A 19549-nucleotide genomic window follows, 5' to 3' on the forward strand; every position below is an offset into this window, starting at 1 on the left:
CAAACTGCAGTGGAGATTTTTGTGATACAAGGCTGTCTTGCCATACTCAAAGGATCACTGCGTGAAGAGTGGGGAATCTCTTTCAGTCTGAGGACTGAATGCAATTTCAGAGAATTATTTGGTGACCATATTCATGCAGTAGACAGGCCACGGGTAAAATGGTAGTACCAAAAAGTACTGGAATATATACCGTAAGCTCTTGCTGCCGATAACTAAGCTTTATTAACAGCATTTCAGTGTTTTAGCATGGCAGGGGTGGGGGCGACTAAACAAAGTTGAGAAAGCACAAATGTACAGTAGCATATAGAAGGGGACATGGCCATCTGGGGAACTTCAAAGGGCTGGCCTGCCACAGTCAGTCTCAGATCCTGACTTCTGCTCTGCAGAAAAGTCTTGCAGATCACAGTATCATTCTGCTAACAACAAGGTGTTCTCAAATCCACAACATGAAAACTCACCCTGCAACCTGAACACAGGGCCTGAGTTCATGGTATTTTCAAAGCAGTTATTTTGCATTAGATTTGTCATCCATCTCTATCCTTCTTTCAGTAACAGGCATAAAGGTCATACAACCAAAGTGAAATGCAGGGAACAAAACCACACCAATAGTCCATATTCAGACCAAGTTATATGCACATGGACAAGTGGACAAGCCTGCTAAGGAATGACATGCGCATATTCCAAAACTGTCTGAACTCCTGACCTCCACTATGTTTTTTGGAGCCAAGTGCACTCTCCACCCCCATCTCCCATTTCCCAGAGCTGCTGTAGCAAAAAAATCAAGAGTTTTAATTAGAGACTTGCTGGAAATGAGAAAGTTCACTTTTGCTTCTGCAGTAAGCAGTCCTGTCATTTAGGAAATAATGAACATACAATCATTTTAGTCTGTCTTATGTCCTTATACCCTTCTGCTTGATTACAATACCCATATTCAAGAATCTTCATTAAGGGATCAATGTGTTTATAAAGAAACACAATTAAGTTTCTGATTCACTTGGAAAAGATGTATATATTTGATCAGCTAACAAAATGGGCTCACCAATGGCAAACTGTCATCCACCCTGTTTTCAGTTTTCTGTTCTGGATTATGGATCCCCATTATTATACAGTGGCTTCGTTTGAGAAAATGTTAACTAACAATAATTGCTTTTCTAAATACACCTATATGAAATTAAGTACCTTGAGAAGCTCCTGTAAGCACAAAGTATACTTTCTCAACATACACTAAGGTCCTCATTGCATATGATGACTGAGCTGTTTTATATACAAAGGGTACCAAATGTAACTCTATATATAGTTTTACAGACAACAGGCCTTCTACATAGCCTTACATGTTACAACTTAATACAGACAGCAAAATTCTATACCTTGTGACAATTTGCTACTTTAGCCAGAATCAAGACTGACACTATCTAATCTTCAGACTGGGGTCCAGTTATTAAAAACTATAGATGAAATAACATACTTGTGTCCTGAATACAGCTTTATACAGCAGTTCAGGGACTTGCATGGCTAAATGATTCTTCCCCCGCCCTACTTTAATTTTTCTTTATTTTCTTTATCTGTAAGTACAGCACCCAAATAACTGAGGTGGCATCAGTATGGGATCAGTTTGGGACTGGAGTGATCCATTTTTAAATAACAAATAACAACTTTTTGAATGCCATTTACCTGGAGTTGGGTATATAGGAACAGCAACTTACAAGACAATGAATGCGTGCCTTTGGGTAAGTATTCAAAGAGCAGAGAACTCTCTTCTCCAAGCATGTCAGCTTTCAATGACAATAAGCTATTCTTGCTCATAAGAGCTGCCCGGAGGTTAGCAAGTGCCACAGCCTGAAGTGCATCTTCCTTCTCTGGTGTTAGAGGCTGAGAGAGATAATTGACATCACCTTCTAGAAGTGCTTCATCAACATTTGAGTAAAGGTCCACTCTTTCTATTCTGCTATCAGAATTGCTGGGCTCTGTCTCTGTCAGGTCCGCACCTAAAGGAGGAGAAAAAAGTAGCCTTAACAAACATGTACTAAGGTTGTTCTCTCAGCCACATGTGCATCTATAGTGCTTCCCAGACTTTACCCCAATGTTAGCATCAGTATTCCTACTTAAAACGATCTAAGGTTCCTTGCTTTTCTAGAGTAAAATTTCCATGCTATTTTACCCACGTCCACAGTCTCTGAGGATACGTAGAACTTTATAAAGTTTTCCCCTTTTACTTGCAAGACTGCAATTTATTGAAAACACAAATAACTACTGAATAATCTCAGTGACCTCCTCTCATATATTTTTTGTAATGCATAGAATCCCAGAGTTGGAAGAGACCCCCAAGGGCAGGCTTGCCATTTCACGGCTCCAGGCGGGACCTGCCCGTTTTTTTGACCTTGGGGAAGGTCCCGTCCCGCCTCTGCATTCTGTCCTGGGGACAACTGGACTCCTGGTTCTTGCCTCTCCGTCTCAGCCTCCCCTTCCAAAGCAGCCTCTGTTTGTGTTGGAGAGGCTGCAGCCAGGCTCCCAGCTGCTGAATGATTCCCACTGGCCAGGCAGGGAGGAGGAGGAGCTTTTCATTCAGCTATGCCAGGACTACAGACTGAGAGAGCTGTGGAGGAGGCAGGCAGAGAGGCAGTGCCTGGTAGGACTCTCTCTGGAGGGAGAAGGAAGGAAGGGTTTCCCCAGGGTTTGGCAAGGTTTCTTCAGGTAGGGGTTGCCATTGCATCCTCTGAGGTTGAGAGAGAATGACTTTCCCCAGGGCTTTGCAAAGAGAGGGGTTGCCATTGCATCCCCTGAGGCTGAGAGAGTGTGATTTAGCCCAGTGGGGTATGTTTATGTCCAAGCAACAGATCGAACCCTGGTCCTTCTCTACCACTGCCTCCTAATGTCCCTTAATTCTATTATTATTGAGAGAGTCTGCTTTTTCAGATGCATTTAGTCTCAGAGGTGCTCCAAAATATACATGTCCCTTAATTCTATGATGATGATGATGATGATGATGATTATCTGAGAGAGTTTGCTTTTTCAGATGTATTTAGTCTCAGAGGTGTTCCAAAATCTCCATGTCTCTTAATTCTGTTATTATTAACTGAAAGAGTCTGCTTCCTCAGATGCATTTAGTCTCAGAGGTGCAACAAGATCTCTATAAGGATTTATATTAATGTTTTTTTTTAAATATATATATTAATTTTTTTTGCTTTTAGTTGGATGTGCCCTCCATTTTTTGAATGTCCTACATTTTGGGCTAAATTTTGTCCTACAATTTGCCCTACATTTCATCTTTGATTTTGTCCTACATTTTTTTACATTTTGTCCCGGTTTGGTGGTAGTGAATTATGGCAACCCTACCAAGGGCCATCTAGTTCAATTTCCTGCCATAGAGGAACATGCAATCAAAGCACATCCAGCTGTTTCAAAACGTTCAAAGAAGGAGACTCCACCACACTCTGAGACAACACTTCTTTACATACTTCTTACCCCAGATTTGTTAAGTCTGTCTTTCTAAAATAAAACAGCAGAGAATGGTAACACACCCTGGGCTTCATAACAACTTCCAGAGATTAAATAACAAAATGTGAAGAAGATACAGCTGACAGTTTCTAGAACAAAGTATTACTCAGTGCTCACAGATATTGTATGTTCCTGAGAAGCCAATTTCAAGCACGTCAGTTAAGTGTTTTTCATTTATTCTGTGGCATCAAAAGTCAAGAGTCCCTAAGAACTTTATTGTGGCATGAGCTTTCATGGAATCAGTCCACTTCATCATATGCAGGAAGCATTATCATCAGTTTACATATGCACATGGGAAGCAAGGAGGATTAATTACAAACAGCAAGATTAGGGGAAATGAAACATGGACAGTACCAAAAGCAACGATTTCATTTAACAGTTGACAATTACAAAACAATGTCCATATTATAATGTCCATGTTATAATACAGACATTCATACATTGGTGTGCAAGTTAAGATTGTTTCAGTATTTTATAGATGTAACAGGATCCTCACGGCAAGGCAATCCAGTGAAACTGAACAGGGGTAACTTTTTTGAGGACTCTGCCTAAGGAGATATATGTGGTTGGCCTGTATGCTTTTAAACAGGGGTCGGCAACCTATGGCCTGCGGGCCGCATGCGGCCTGCCGAGCCGTTGGGACTGGCCCCTGCTCGGTCCTGCCGCCGATTGCCGCCGCCAAAGGCCCTGCAGGGCCTTTGGCCTCTCGCGGAAGTGTGCAGGGCCTTTGGCGGCGGGCAAGGGGGGCAAAGGTCCCGTGCGCAGGTGCGTGGGGCCTTGGGCCTCTCGCGCAGCCGTGCAAGGAGGAGGAGGGAGGAAGGAAGGAAGAAAGAGGAGGAGGAGGGAGGAAGGAAGGAAGGAGCAGGAGGAGGAGGGAGGAAGGCGGAAGAAGAGGAGGAAGAAGGAGGAGGAGGAGGAAGAAGAAGAAGAGAAGCAGGAGGAGGATGGTGATGATGATATTGATATGAGCCAGCTTCAGAGGCAAGGCCAATGTAACTTGCTGTGATTTTTACAAACTCATGCGCAGTGAAGAAAAACCACAGTCCCTTGACCAAGTACACACTTCTGAGAAGTACATTTGAACCCGAGGGCAAATCACTTCTTGTGAGACCACCTTGACATGTTCAATATGCATAGCCATGTGAACCCATGTTCAGTGTGAAACCCAAAGAGTTTGGTTATGCAATAAGCCTCTGAAATATGCAAGAGATTGCCATGTTAAGTAAAGCCATGTTCAATGCTGAAATGTGCTGTTTGGAATGGGGGGGGGGGGGGTGTTGGCCAGAAAGGGAAGTACATTTCTGCCATCTGTCAGGGAATAATGCCCAAATGTTCTCCATTTTGATTATGCCTAAGAAACATGCATTTATATTAACATTTTTTAAAAATCAAATTTTTTCGCATGTCCTCCATTTTAAAAAACGTGCCCTACATTTGAAAATGTTGCCCTATATTATTTAATTATTTATTTTTGGGCTCCCCCCCCTTGTCTGGGGGACACCAACCCAGCCCCCGGCTCAAAAAGGTTGCCTACCCCTGCTTTTAAATCTAAGAATGTAGCTAGCTCCTCTCCTAATTTATACAAATACAGTCAGCCCACCCCAATTGTGGGCTTGCCATCTGTGGATTTGAGCACTTGTGGATGGACCTGCCCTAGTCACTCTAATTGTGGCATGTGCATATGGCTGCGCCGCCACTGAAACCAATGGCACTTCAAATCTCATAGTTTTGACATCCATGGTTTTTGGCATCCAGAATGGAACCCACACAGATTCAAAGGGCTGAATGTATATAACAGCTATGCCATCCAAACAATGCTCAGCAGTGCACATTTTAATATTAATATTAATAAACTTCTTTTGTTGGATATTTAACGTTTCCTTAGTCTCCAAATGTTTGAAACTTTATATTTTCTTTAGGAGCATAAAAACCTACCGTATATACTCAACTATAAGTCAAACTCATCTATAAGTCGAGGGCAGGTTTTAGGCCAAAATTAGGGATTTTGATATGACCCATGGATAAACTGAGGGTAAAATTTAGAGGCATGTGACAAAGGATGTAAATGATGATGCAAAGGAAAAAAATGTCAAAGAACCTACAAAATTCCAGCAGACATTAACTGTTTGTGCTCATACTAAAGTCTGTATGGATGAGATAATAGAGGGTGGTCAGTGCTTCCAGGATAGATTATGGTCTTTCCTTCTGCCAGGGTATGGTTCCTTTTTAAAGTATTAAAGCATAGTATTTACACCAGGGGTCGGCAACCTCCGGCCCGCGGGCCGGATGCGGCCCGCGGAGGCCTGGCGGCCGGCCCCTGCCTCCCCTTGCCGCCGCCGCCGCCGCGGCGGCTGCCCGTCGCGGCATTTCGCCGCTCTGGGCGCCGCCATTTTGGGCGGCAAAATGGCGGCGAAGTCTCGCGCGACCTCCCTCGAGGTCGCGCGAGACTTCGCGGCCATTTTAGCTGAAAAAATGGCGGCGCCCAGAGCGGCCTCTGGGGCTATGGGCGCCGCCATTTTTTCACCCAAAATGGCGGCGAAATCTCGCGCGACCTTGGGGGAGGTCGCGCGAGACTTCGCCGCCATTTTGCCGCCCAAAATGGCGGCGCCCAGAGCGGCGAAAAGCCGCAATGGGCAGCCGCGGCGGCAGCGGCGGCGGGCCTTTCAGAGGCCCGCTGCCGTCCCTGGGGCCCTCCAGCAGGGCTCCGAAGGCGGCAGTGGGCCTCTGGGAGGCCCGCTGCCGTCCCTGGGGCCCTCCAGGAGGGCTCCGAGGGCGGCAGTGGGCCTCTGGGGGGCCCGCTGCCGTCCCTGGGGCCTTCCAGGAGGGCTCCGAGGGCGGCAGGGGGCCTCTGGGTGGCCCGCTGCCGTCCCTGGGGCCCTCCAGGAGGGCTCCGAGGGCGGCAGGGGGCCTCTGGGTGGCCCGCTGCCGTCCCTGGGGCCCTCCAGGAGGGCTCCGAGGGCGGCAGGGGGCCTCTGGGGGGCCCTTTGCCGTCCCTGGGGCCCTCCAGGAGGGCTCCGAGGGCGGCAGGGGGCCTGCTGCCGTCCCTGGAGCCCTCCAGGAGGGCTCCGAGGGCGGCAGGGGGCCTCTGGGGGACCCTTTGCCGTCCTTGGGGCCCTCCAGGAGGGCTCCGAGGGCGGCAGGGGGCCTGCTGCCGTCCCTGGGGCCCTCCAGGAGGGCTCCGAGGGCGGCAGGGGGCCTCTGGGGGGCCCTTTGCCGTCCCTGGGGCCCTCCAGGAGGGCTCCGAGGGCGGCAGGGGGCCTGCTGCCGTCCATGGGGCCCTCCAGGAGGGCTCCGAGGGCGACAGGGGGCCTCTGGGGGACCCTTTGCCGTCCCTGGGGCCCTCCAGGAGGGCTCCGAGGGCGGCAGGGGGCCTCTGGGGGGCCCGCTGCCATCCCTGGGGCCCTCCAGGAGGGCTCCGAGGGCGGCAGGGGGCCTCTGGGGGACCCTTTGCCGTCCTTGGGGCCCTCCAGGAGGGCTCCGAGGGCGGCAGGGGGGCTGCTGCCGTCCATGGGGCCCTCCAGGAGGGCTCCGAGGGCGGCAGGGGGCCTCTGGGGGGCCCGCTGCCATCCCTGGGGCCCTCCAGGAGGGCTCCGAGGGCGGCAGGGGGCCTCTGCGGGGCCCTTTGCTGTCCCTGGGGCCCTCCAGGAGGGCTCCGAGGGCGGCAGGGGGCCTCTGGGGGGCCCGGTGCTGTCGCTGGGGCCCTCCAGGGGGCCCTCCAGCGCTGGTGGCCCCCACCAGCTTTTTTGCCGGTCTCTGACGGGGCCTGGGGCCCCGTCAAGGGCCAGCAAAGGTGGGGAGGCCTGGCCCCTGGAGGGTGGAAGCTCCGCCCCCGGTACGCAGCCCCGCCCCGGAGGGTGGAAGCTCCGCCCCCGGCACACGGCCCCGCCCCGGAGGGTGGAAGCTCCACCCCCCGCACGTGGCCCCGCCCCGGAGGGTTGAAGCTCCACCCCCGGCTTCGGCCCCCCAGTCGCCTGAGGGACACCAACCCGGCCCCCGGCTCAAAAAGGTTGCCTACCCCTGATTTACACTGACCTGTAGATAGGTCAATACAGGTTTTTGGGGTCAACATTTTGACTAAAATATCTAGACTTATGCAGTATTTTTGGCAATGAACTGCCAATAGCCAAAACCACATACACTTAATATAGTTTTACATTTCATATTCGAGACACTAATACATTATATCAGCAATAAGAAAACTAATGTTCTCAGTTAGAAATTGATTGGACAGTAAAAAAAAAAAAAAGAAGTCTACCAAAATATCCTTAAAGCATATTCTGAGTAAAACTAGCCAATGTCAAGACTACAGTAACTCAAAATGCAGCGGAAAGTGTGGCATGCTTCTTGCACCTTTTTAGTGGTAAAAAACTAATCACTAAAAAAGCTCTGCTTAAAAGTTTAAAGAATGTGGTTGGGATAAATTCTTTTCAAAATGGTGCAAAGCCTAATTGCATCTTTGGTGTATTTGCTTTACTATATGGCATAGTCCTTCCCCTCCCCTATCCCTCCAGAACTTGACCATAGGAAAGAACTTTAAAAAGAATCAATCAAGCTCTTCTACTGATCTACAATAAGCTGCCCTGTATGCTGAATCAAGTGTGGGCCTGATGTAAACAGACTTGATCACACAGGAGGCTACCCATGAGTAAATCACCCTGTAAATCATTAAAAATCATAAAAGCAGCATGATTGGGGTTCATTATCCTTGGAACCGCCATTTGGTAATAATGGGATCTTCCGTTATTGCCAAATGGCAGCTCCATGATGATTTACTGATGGGAGAAGTGAGCCCCGATGTCTCCATGACAATTTGCACTTGGGGGTGTGAACCCAGAAATCTCCCGTGTGATAAAGTCCAAAGTGATACACCTGTAGAAGTGAATTTTATAATGGCAGTGTGACAATCATTTCCTCCTATAAATTTTTTGTACACTGAAGTATCTAGCAAACTCAGCACCAGCATTGGTGCTGCTGCTGAACCTATTCATGTGCCAGCCTGGGCCTATTCTTGACAGCGTTACTGCCCCCAACATCAAGCTTTCTCTGGAGTGCCAAGTAGCAGGAAGTCTCTTCATCTGTACATGCTCACCCAGCAAGGGAAAGCGGTGCTTTTAGATGAGAGGCAAACCAGCTCCATTCTGCAATGGAGAGGCAGCATAATAGATTCTTCACAATGCAGTGAACAACATGGACCCAAGCAGATGCCCAAGAATGCCTTTTTTCTGGACTTTATCCTCCAAATATGATCAAAATCCATCTCTATCTGCCAGGGCAGCACGATGCTATGGCCAACAAAATCAGAAGTCAATTTAGCAGATCCAACAAGGATGTACTTTCTCTGTTTAGTTCCCAGAGGTTGTCATCCAGCAGTGATCAAAGCCAACTCAGTCAAATGAACAGATTGGAAATGGGACTGAAAAAGATTCAGGAATCCCTGAACTACCCAGTGTGTTTCCCTTAGAAGGTGGAAGACAAACCAAATACCTAGTAAATAGCAATCAATCATGGTGGTGGGATAACAAATTTATTTTTAGATTTTTGTTAACCTGTCTCAGCATTCTTCTATATCTATATCATGGAGCTGATGACCCAAGAACTATACTGTCCAAGATTAAATTTACTGCTGCAAATGAAGAAGGTCCATGAACTATGATACAATGCTGATAGAAGTTGACACAGATAAATGAAAAACTTAATTAAATTGTGGGAGTTGCATCTGAGACATGGCAGGAATACAATTGAAAGCCCTCCTCCATCTGCAACAATAAGGAGTCAAGGCCATTATGAACCAGAAACCCAGTTTTAATAACCTTAAAATAAAACTTCCATTTTTAAAATCAGCCATTTCAACAATTTTGTCCCTGTTTATTATAATCAAAATGAGCATATAGTAATATTAACTTAAGATTTAATACAAAATGTAAGATATAAAAAGAATACATCTTAATTTAAAAGAAAGTTCTCTCAGGAGCTGTTAATCTTAAACACAGGGGAGGTGTGATGGCATTTTGTATATTTGTCTTTATACGTGCTGAGGAACATCACATGGAAGATTAATAACCCCCTTTAAAATACCTTGATTGCCTCATGAATCTTTCCTTGACCATTCCACCTTCATTCTCACAGAGGAGTACTAATGAGAAGAGTATTCTGTGTGGTGAGAATTATCTTGCACTTCTTTACAACTGTTGTTTCATGCTAAGCTCCTGCTAAATTAATACTAGAACTATTATGACCTAAACAAAACTTACCATCTAAAATAAAATATGTTTGTTGTCAAAGCTAGCACTAATAAGTATTTGTTACTTTTAGAAGCAAACTCAGATTAACCCTCCTCTGATACCAATAATGTGATAGACCAGTAAAGTACAGACATGGATCTAAATGCATTTGTTAGTCCCAACAAGAGCAGAGCATGATAAAGCCCAGTTTAATTGAGTTACAATGATTCAGCGGGTCTACTCTAATTTGGATAATTTGATTTAGCCCGTTATTCCTACTCAGAGGAACATCTGCTTCCAAAAGAACTTCCACAATTATTAAAATCTGTTCAGGGGGCCCTGCTAAGAGTCTGGCACCTGTAGATACCAGTAGTTCCATCTTTAGCTGTTTTACTTGGGTCTCTTTTGCAGGTCAACAACCTTGGCGTTTCTAGGGAGGCCTATTACATTCAAGCACACATACAAAAGGGTCTGGCAAATGAGTTACAACAACAGGCACTGAAAGATTAAAAGGAAACAGCAAGTAGATTGCAGAGGAATTTACAGTCAGATTCACCTAGCAGAGAAAACAGTTATCAAAATATATTCAAGCTTTAAACCTTCAAACAACTGAAAACAATGGAAGCAAAGTTGCACTTGTGTTCTACTAGCAGGTTTTCAATATAATAATAATAAATAATAATAAAATTTATTTGTATACCGCTTTTCCTTAGATCAAAGTGGTTTACAGACTGATAAAACCATTACAACATCTCATAAAATAGATAAAATGCAAAATACAAATTATATAAAATCTAAAAAAACAATCATTCAAGAGAGTAAGGCAGAGAGTCAATGGGATTGGGAGTGCACAGCTTCATTTTTCAGTGGGGAAGGCTAGACAGAAGGGGAAAGTTTTAAGCCTCTTTTTAAATGTAGTAAAAGTTGTAAAATATGCAACTGTAAGGCCATTTTGGGAGAAAAGATCATTGGACTAGGTAGACCTTTGGTCTGAACCTACTGGTACATGGCTCTTAAATTCTTAAAGGATATTTCTATGACAGCAAAACAGGTTTCCAAGTCATTAATGAGAGATGTTCACTTTGGGTTTAACTTTTTTAAAAAATAAAGTATGTCACTGAAAAAAAAGATTGTGTTAAATTTTGTCATCACAAGCAAGAACAAATTTACCATGTTCCTCTTCGCTGTGAGAAAATTATTGAAAACTGTGCAGGATACTGGCAAGGTTTTTTTTTTAGGAAAATAGATCAATCAATAGTATAGTCTCTAAGGCAAATAATTAAAGCATGCAAAATAGACACTCAAAATAGAGGGGAAGAAAGCTAATGTAGAGAGTTAAGCAGATGACAGCAGGAAAGGCTATTTCCATGGGGAGGATAGCTAGCTAGCTTTTGGAGCCTGGGGAACGTGGAATGCAGGGTGGAGAAGCAAAACAGACACACATACTTAAAAGTTGGGTTAGGGATGGGTCATTTTTAAAAGTAGGGTGTAGTCAGGGAGAAGTTTAGCTTCAAACAATCTATTCAGTTTCCTGGGACTTTTAAAAATAACTTGACATAACCCTTTAATAAAGCAGCTTCATAAATATAGCTCTTCCAATAACCCCATCACTTTACTTAACTCGTGACTATTTCATGAAACCTGAACAATCATTCCTACAAAATTACTCAGGGACAATTCCATTTTTTCTGCTAGATCTACTAGCTAATTTGTGCAACTTTTTTCAGCATATTATCCTGTGTATATTATGCATGTTATAAATGTGGCAGTGTCTTAAATTACAAGTCAGATGGAAGATTGCTTTATTATATTTATTAGCGACAGTTAGGTAGCAAAGGTTAGGCTGCTTTGGCCACAAAATGAAGATTTCTGAAGTGATAAGGCAAAAACATGATACCACAAAAAGGTGCCCTTGTAGCATATCTTAGGAATGGAAGCTTAATAAGGGAAGATATACACACTAAATAGGGCCAGCATCTCTTCCAAATGGATATGTATACTTTTAGGGTTCAGAATTAAGGTAAAAAGTTACATACTACACTGCATATATGAAAATTAGTGCAATACTGTAATCTCAACCTTGAATTGATACAGTTGATTGATTTATTCAACTAAAAAAGGAAGGCCGTTGAACACTGTTGTGGTGGTAGTGGTGTAGTTGTGTGCCTTCAAGTCATTTCCAGCTTATGGCAACCCTAAGGTTAATCTCTCACATGTTTTTTCTTGGCAGGTTTCTTCAGAAAGGGTTTGTCACTGCCATCCTCTAAGGCTGAGAAAGTGTGACTTGCAAAGGATCACCCAATGGGTTTCATGGCTAAGCAGGGATTCAAACCCTGTTCTCTAGAGTCACAGCGCAACACTCATACTACTATACCACACTTACATACCCAAAAAGAAGCTATAAAAGACACAAATCTGCATGAAAGATATATGTTTACATAGAAATTTAGAAAAAATCCTATAACTGAAACTGAAATATAATATATCTCACCATAATGGGAAAATCTGATCAAGTATTTGTATAAATGTGAACTAATTCTAGGTGCCAAGCTATTTTGAGAAAATGCAACCTGGAACTTCTCTAAGAGCTTAGGGGAAGCCATATAGAGGAGGGGGAAATAGTTCTGTCAACCTCACCTTACTCTAGATAATTAGCCAGCCGATGTGGTGGGCACACTGTATGTATACCAATATCAGTATTCTATAAATCTCTGTCAACTGTATATGGCAGTATTTTGATGGCTTGCTGAAATATTTCAAAATATTTGGTTGCGAGCTGAATTAAACCAACTGCAGCAGTGAAAGAGATCAAAAGTCCATCTAGTTCAAATTGCCAGAAGCAAGCAAGATAGAATGCAATGTACTTGCAGCGCACAAGCAAATCAACAACTCTTTGCTATGGATGGACAATAAAAGAACATACGGTGGTGGCTGGGTTACAGCATGAACTTCAGTCCAAAAGTAGCGATGTCTAGTATGCGTTCTGCATAGACATGTGAACAAGAACCATGGAAAAAACTAGGCTTTTGGTCTCAGAGTGCAGAGACTCTCCAAACTACAATGTACGGTACATATGGACACTACTACTTGTTTATATCCCTCATTTTAGCTAAGGCTGACTTCCAACGTGGCCTACAATTATAATTCACACCAAAGAAAGAACATAAGAACTTGCTGTTCCTGTTTCTCACACAGTCTGTTCCTCACAGTGGGAACAATATGCCATTTGGAAGCTCATGAGGACAATACCATCCTCTTGTTCATGCTTCCCAGCAACTGTCACTGAGAAGCATACAACCTTTGACAGCTGAAGAAATGTTACTATTACCTACTGACACCCTTCCTATTCTATGAATATGTCTACTTTTCTTTTATAGCCTTCCACATTAGTGTTCATCCCTATGTCTTGTGGTAGCAAATGCTATTATTTAAACATATGGTCTGAGAAACATTTCCTTTTGTCTTAAGTCTTCCACTATTCAGCTTCACTGGTCGATGAAGCAGATGGGCCAAAAGGAGCGGCCAGAGGCCACTCCAGCCACAATCGCTCCAAGACCATGGCAACCAGATGGTCTGCTCCCTAAGCGGGCTACCGCTGCAGTCCCAAATAGGCCACCGTCAGGTGCGGATTTGCCAGCAGCTTTTTGCCAGCAGCTTCAGGCTGCCTTTGGTGACATCAGTGCAGCTTCCAGCAGTGTTGGGGTGTGTGATGTCTAAATGCCATGCCCCTGAAGTGGGCGGAAGTTGCTCTATTTTGGCCCGTCTGTTTCGGGCCTGAATGCCACCAGTTTTAAGCACTCTCCTCACCATAAATAATTTTATACGCCATTATATTTCCCCTTCTTTGCCTACTACAAAACTCTCTTCTAGGGGAATTCCAGTCATTTTAATATCTTGGTTGCTTGGTTGCTTTTTTTGGTATCTATCTCAGTATTAGTTATCTTTTTGGAGGTAAAATGACCAGAATTTTATACTGTATTCCAAATTCCATCACAAATTTGTATGAAGACATTAAAAGCTTAGCAGCTACATTTTTAACACTTTCCTTATGATCCCCTGTGAATTTGCCTTTTTACAGGCAGGTGCAAACTGGATTGGTATCTTCATTAAACCATGCTTCACAAAGCCAAGATCACTGTTTTAATCAGTTGCAACTAGCTTTGACCCCATTAGAATAAATGTAAGGTTAGTATTTTTTTGACCTAGTGTATATCACCATCCATTTACTTATGCTGAAACAGATTTATTATTTTCATGGTTACTCTCAGTTTGGAGAAATCCTTTTGGAGCTCTCCTTGCCATTTGTTTTAACAGCTCTAATAATTTGTTATAGTCAGCAAACCTTGCCAGCTCACTGTTAACCCCCAACTTCAGTTGCAAATATGTTAAAAAAAAACAGTGGCCTTAAAAACAGATCCTTGAAATCTCACTGTTTACATCTCTCCACTGTCAGATCTGTCCATTTATTCCTATTCTCTACTTCTTGTTCTTTATACAGTTACTCAGTCATAAGAAAACTTGTTCTATTCATGACCACTAAATTTGCTCAGATAGCTTTGGTGAAAAACTTAGATTCTTGTCTCCTAGATAGCGTTGCCATATCTGAGGACCTCCAAACCGGGAAAAATGTAGGACAAGGTTTAAAAATGTAGGACCTTTATTTAAAAATTTCCTGGCCAGGAAATTTAAAAAAAAAAAAAAAAAAAAAAGAAAAAAGTCCTACATTTTCAAACCTTGTCCTCCTTCCCGGCTTGGGAGGAAGCCTCGGCCTCCTCTCAGGCCGGGAAGGGGCAGGGGGCCACCCGTCATCGCGGCCATCGCCGTGGTGGCAAGCAACCTCCTCCTCCTCCCAGGCCCCGGCGAGGCCTTGGAGGACTCCGCGATCGCGGAGCCGCCTCCAAGGCCTTGCTGGGGCCTGGAAGATAGCACCTCCATGGCCGGAGCTCCAACCGCAGAGAGCACTCCCAGGCCTCAGCGCAGCCTTGGAGGCCCCTGCGGCGCGCGCGGGGGCGGAGGTGGCCGCGGGTGGTACCGTCCCGGTTTTGGTGCCAAACCGGACCAGGACCGGGTCAGCACCGCCCAAAGTGGGATTGCCCCACCTACAGGCGGGATATGGCATCCCTACTCCTAGACATAGTTTTACCATAGGTGTTAATTTCCAAAGAACATTTACTGCAGTGGTTCCCAATTTTCCTAATGCTGTGACCCCTTAATACAGTTCCTCATGTTGTGGTGACCCAAACCCATGGAATTATTTTCATTGCTACTTCATAGCTGTAATTAAATAGGTGTTTTCCAATGGTCTTAGGCGACCCCCATGAAAGGGTCATTAGACCCCCAAAGGGGTCCTGACCCACAGGTTGGGAACCACTGATTTACTGTCTTTCTGTTAACATAGCGATTAGCTATAATTTGATCACTCAAAGTAAAAGAGAACAGGAATTTGTCACAAAGACAGTATAAAATTAAACCCATGCTACTTCTGTTCTGCAATTGTTACAGCTCTTTCTGCAACTGACCTCCACAAAGTCTGATTTTAATACCAGAAAATCCTACAGCCAGAGGATTCGGTCTTTAGTTAATCCTATAAAACTACATTCCTAATACAACTCAATGACCAAAAAGTAAAAATACACTAATAAATGCCACTTTCTGCGATTCTTATTTCAAGATTCTTATTTTCATGCATACCAGTTGTGCAAAGGGGCAGTTTTTTATATTTCTGCTAAGCATGAAAAGAAAAGAAAAAAGGGAAAGGTAGAAAATAAGCCAGCTAAATCCTCAGTTTCTCAGCTAGCTTTCCAAAAGAAAAAAAAACCCACTCCAATAAGGAACTAGTGTATTTACTGGCTTATATATTTTAACAAGGAAAAAAACTCCACAGAAAGTTTTCTTTTTCAAGGATTTGTTTTGCTACTGATGCCTAAGTTATAATGCAATACCTAAGTTGCCCTGTTTCTTTTCTTTTCTTTTTTCTTTTCTTAAAAAAATGTGCACATTTCACTGAAAAAATATCAATTGTGCTTTCTAGGAACAGTGACATCTAACCTAGAGTATGTGAAGGAATACTTTTAGCTGCTTGATCAAGCAGCAGTTTCTTCTCAGTAAACGCATTTCTTTTCTTTTCCTTTCTTCAAGACTTAGAATTTAATCTTACTCTCTGGTTAACTGCTAGAGAAGCACATATATACTATATTTCTGATTCAGATTCTCTATTTCGACCTGTTTCAGAATTTTAAGGGACACAAGAAACTCCCTTCACCTTTCCCCCTATGTCTATAGCAAATGGAAAGGACTCAAGGAAACAAATGAACAAAACAAAACAAAAAAACGTACTGTGTTTTGGAATGAGCAGAAATAGCTGCCTGCTCCATAGCACTGTATGAGCTAAGGCAACTTTTCCTCCTAGTTTTTCTGCAATTTCCCCAGGACTTGTGATTGGGGATCATGCTGAGGCATCTTCACAAGGGCAGGGGCATTAGACTCTGGCAACCCGATTTGTGAAAGCATAAAACAAATACTGTATGCTCATATATGACTACTCACCCATGTAATAATAAACTCAGACTTTGACAGCATTTCTGTTAATTCTCCAGTATTACTATGACTGAACGTCTAGTGAAAAAGAAATTTAAGGCCATACTGATGTAATGGATTAATAATATGAACACCACAGAAAAAGAAGGCCTCTCACAAATGTTTTGCAATACTAAATAATAATAATAATAAGAAGAAGAAGAAGAAGAAGAAGAAGAAGTTTTATTTATAAACCGCTATTCCGTGTTGATCATAGTGGTATACAGGTAAAAATTGCAATATCAAATACAAAATTCAGGATAAAAATTGCAATACATAAATAAAACTTCAATAAAAACATTTCAGAATACAGATTAAAACCATACATCAAATCCAGGCCAGCTAAATGTGCTCGATAATGCTGTACATATAGGGGGGAGTCATATATCATCAAGGAGCATCGGGGAAGGCTTGCCGAAACAGGAAGGTCTTGAGTCTCTTTTTAAAGAGATCCAGGGAGGTGGCGGAGCGGAGTTCCTCAGGAAGGGTGTTCCAGATCCCAGGGGCCGAGATAGAAAAGGCCCTTTGTGAGGTTGATACATATCTCGTTATTGGGATCCTCAACAGATTCTTCCCAGACGACCTGAGTGTGCGGGGCGGACTATATAGGGAGAGGCGGTCCTCCAAGTACCCTGGGCCCAAGCCATTTAGGGCTTCATAGGTTATAACCAACACCTTGTAATGTGCCTGGAAGCGAACAGGCAGCCAATGGAGATCATGCAGAATCGGTGTTATATGGTCGGCCCTGGGACATCCAGAGACCAACCTAGCTGCCATATTCTGCACTAGCTGAAGCTTCTGGGTTTGGTACAAGGGTTGCCCCATGTAGAGCACATTACAGAAATCCAACCGAGAGGTTACCAGAGCATGTACCACTGTTTCAAGGTCCTCCCGGCCTAGGTAGGGTTGCAGCTGGCTATCAGCCGAAGCTGGTAACAGATGCTTCTGACCGTCGCATCCACCTGAGAAGTCAGCTGGAGCAACGAGTCCAAAAGCACCCCCAAACTGCGAACTGAGTCCTTCAGGGGGAGCGTGACCCCATTCAGGACAGTGGACAAATTTCACCACCCGGACCGGGCGAGCCTATCACTAGTAGTTCCGTTTTCTCTGGATTCAAGCCGAGTTTGTTTTTCCTCATCCAGCCCATTACCGACTCCAAGCAGGCATTTAGAGGAGAGATGCCATCCCTATTTACTGCATCAGTCGGGGACACAGAGAAGCATATTTGGGTGTCATCAGCGTACTGATAACACCGCGCCCTGTGTCTCCGGATGATCTCTCCCAGCGGTTTCATGTAAATGTTAAATAGCATGGGGGACAGAATAGCTCATTGGGGGACACCAGATGTAAGCGCCCTCTTATCGGAGCAGACGTCCCCCAGCTGCACCATCTGGAATCTACCCGAGAGGTAGGAACGGAACCACTGGAGCGCAGTGCCCCGATACCTAACTCCCTCAGGTGTTCCTGAAGGATACCATGGTCAATGGTATCGAAAGCCACTGAGATGTCCAAGAGCACTAACAGGGACACGCTTCCACTGTCCGTGCCCAGACGGAGATCATCAGCTAAGGCGACCATGGCAGTCTCAACTCCATAGCCCGCCCGGAAGCCGGTTTGAAATGGGTCTAGAAAATCTGTTTCTTCCAAGATCCCTTGAAGCTGGAAAGCAACTGCTCTCTCGATCACCTTCCCTAAAAGAGGCAGCAGCGAAATAGGCTGATAATTATTCCGAATTAGGGGGTCCAGGGAGGGCTTTTTTAATAGAGGTTTTACTACTGCTGATTTTAAGCTCGATGGAAAATGCCCCTCCTTGAAGGATGAATTAATTATACGGCGCAACATAGAGGTTACTGCCGTTGCCCCCTGGGCCGCCAGCCATGAAGGACAGGGATCGAGAGAGCATGTTGTCTTCCTAACACTTTGAAGAATCTTGTCCACTTCCTCGGTACTCACAAACTCAAAATGATCCAGTCTAATGGAGTCCACGGAAGCTCTGGAAACCTCTCTTATAGGATCTGAAGAAATACTGGCATCGAGATCAGCCCTTAGCTGAGAGATTTTATCCGCGAAGAAGTCGTTAAATTCGTCACAGCAGGCTTTAGATGGTTCTAAAATAGGGTTCAGGGAGGGGGGGCAGTTGTGTTAGCTCCCTCACTACCCTGAACAGCTCTGCTGGACGTGACTCCGCGGACGCAATACGTGCAGCATAAAGCGAATGTTTAGCTGCACTTATTGCCACTCCGTAAGCCTTCAAAAGAGACTCAAGGAGTTCCTTGTCGGCTAAGTGATGATGTCTTCGCCAGTTGCGCTCTAGTCGTTGCACGGCCCACTTCCTATCCCTGAGGTCTTCCGTGTACCAGGGTTGCTTATTGGAAGCAGGCCGGAAAGGATGCTTGGGAACGATACTGTGTATAGCCCTGGAGAGATCTCTATCCCAGGTGTTAGTCAGGGCATCAACAGAGTCACCGTCAGTTCCAACCATATAACCCTCTAGGGCTTCTTGGAACCTTTTGGGTTCCATCAGCCTTCGAGGGTGAACCATCCTAACAGGTCCTCCACCCCCGGAGGGGCTTAAGGTAGAAGCCTTGATTCGAGCCTCGACCAGGAAATGGTCCGTCCATGATAGGGCAGAGACATTAAAGACCTCTGCCCACAGAGTGTCCGTACTAAAGACAACGTTGAGAGTACCAGCGCAATGCGTGGGCCCTGAAACCAATTGGGACGGGCCCATGGCAGTCATGAACTCCCGAGCCTCACCTGTTGGACCTTGACTGGCCTCGAAAGGGATGTTGAGGTCCCCTAGAACAAGAAGCCTAGGAGACTCCAACACCAGTTCCGAGACCAGTTGTGTCAGCTCGGCCAGGGAGTCTGTTAGCGCACGGGGTGGACGGTAGACCAACAGAATCCCCAGTCTGTCCCTGGTATTCAGGGTCAGGTAAATACACTCGATGAAATCAGTTTTATGGACCTGGTTCCTGGTCAAAGGAAGGGTATTCTTATAGACCAAGGCAACACCGCCCCCCCCCCCCCTGCCCACTTAACCTGATCTGGTCCTTAACTGAGTACCCGACTGGAAGGGCCTGTGCCCACACTGCTTCACTCTCAGGCCCGAGCCAGGTCTCAGTAATGCAAGCCAGGTCGCAGTTCTTATCTTGAATGAGATCGTAAATTATGTGAGTCTTATTCCTAACTGACCTGGCATTGCACAGGAGCAGAGACAGGGTTTGTGGTACAGTTGGACTGACCCTCAGTTCTCT

The 19549-nt window shown here is 44.9% G+C and overlaps 1 protein-coding gene across 4 annotated transcripts in view; it reads right to left on the bottom strand.

Annotated features, from left to right (window-relative positions):
- ZBTB46 (zinc finger and BTB domain containing 46) overlaps nucleotides 1–19549 on the bottom strand; it is a 100072-nt gene that overhangs the window by 47593 nt on the left and 32930 nt on the right. For all 4 annotated transcript variants that reach the window (XM_089513548.1, XM_089513552.1, XM_089513550.1 and 1 more), the window contains one exon: nucleotides 1704–1985. In XM_089513548.1, coding sequence (XP_089369674.1) covers nucleotides 1704–1985 — 282 coding nt within the window. The remainder of the gene's footprint in view (nucleotides 1–1703; nucleotides 1986–19549) is intronic.

This window comes from Sceloporus occidentalis, unplaced genomic scaffold, assembly GCF_023333645.1.
Source record: "Sceloporus occidentalis isolate IW3139 unplaced genomic scaffold, rSceOcc1.0.p SCAF_3, whole genome shotgun sequence".
In the NCBI taxonomy this organism is placed as follows: Eukaryota; Metazoa; Chordata; class Lepidosauria; order Squamata; family Phrynosomatidae; genus Sceloporus; species Sceloporus occidentalis.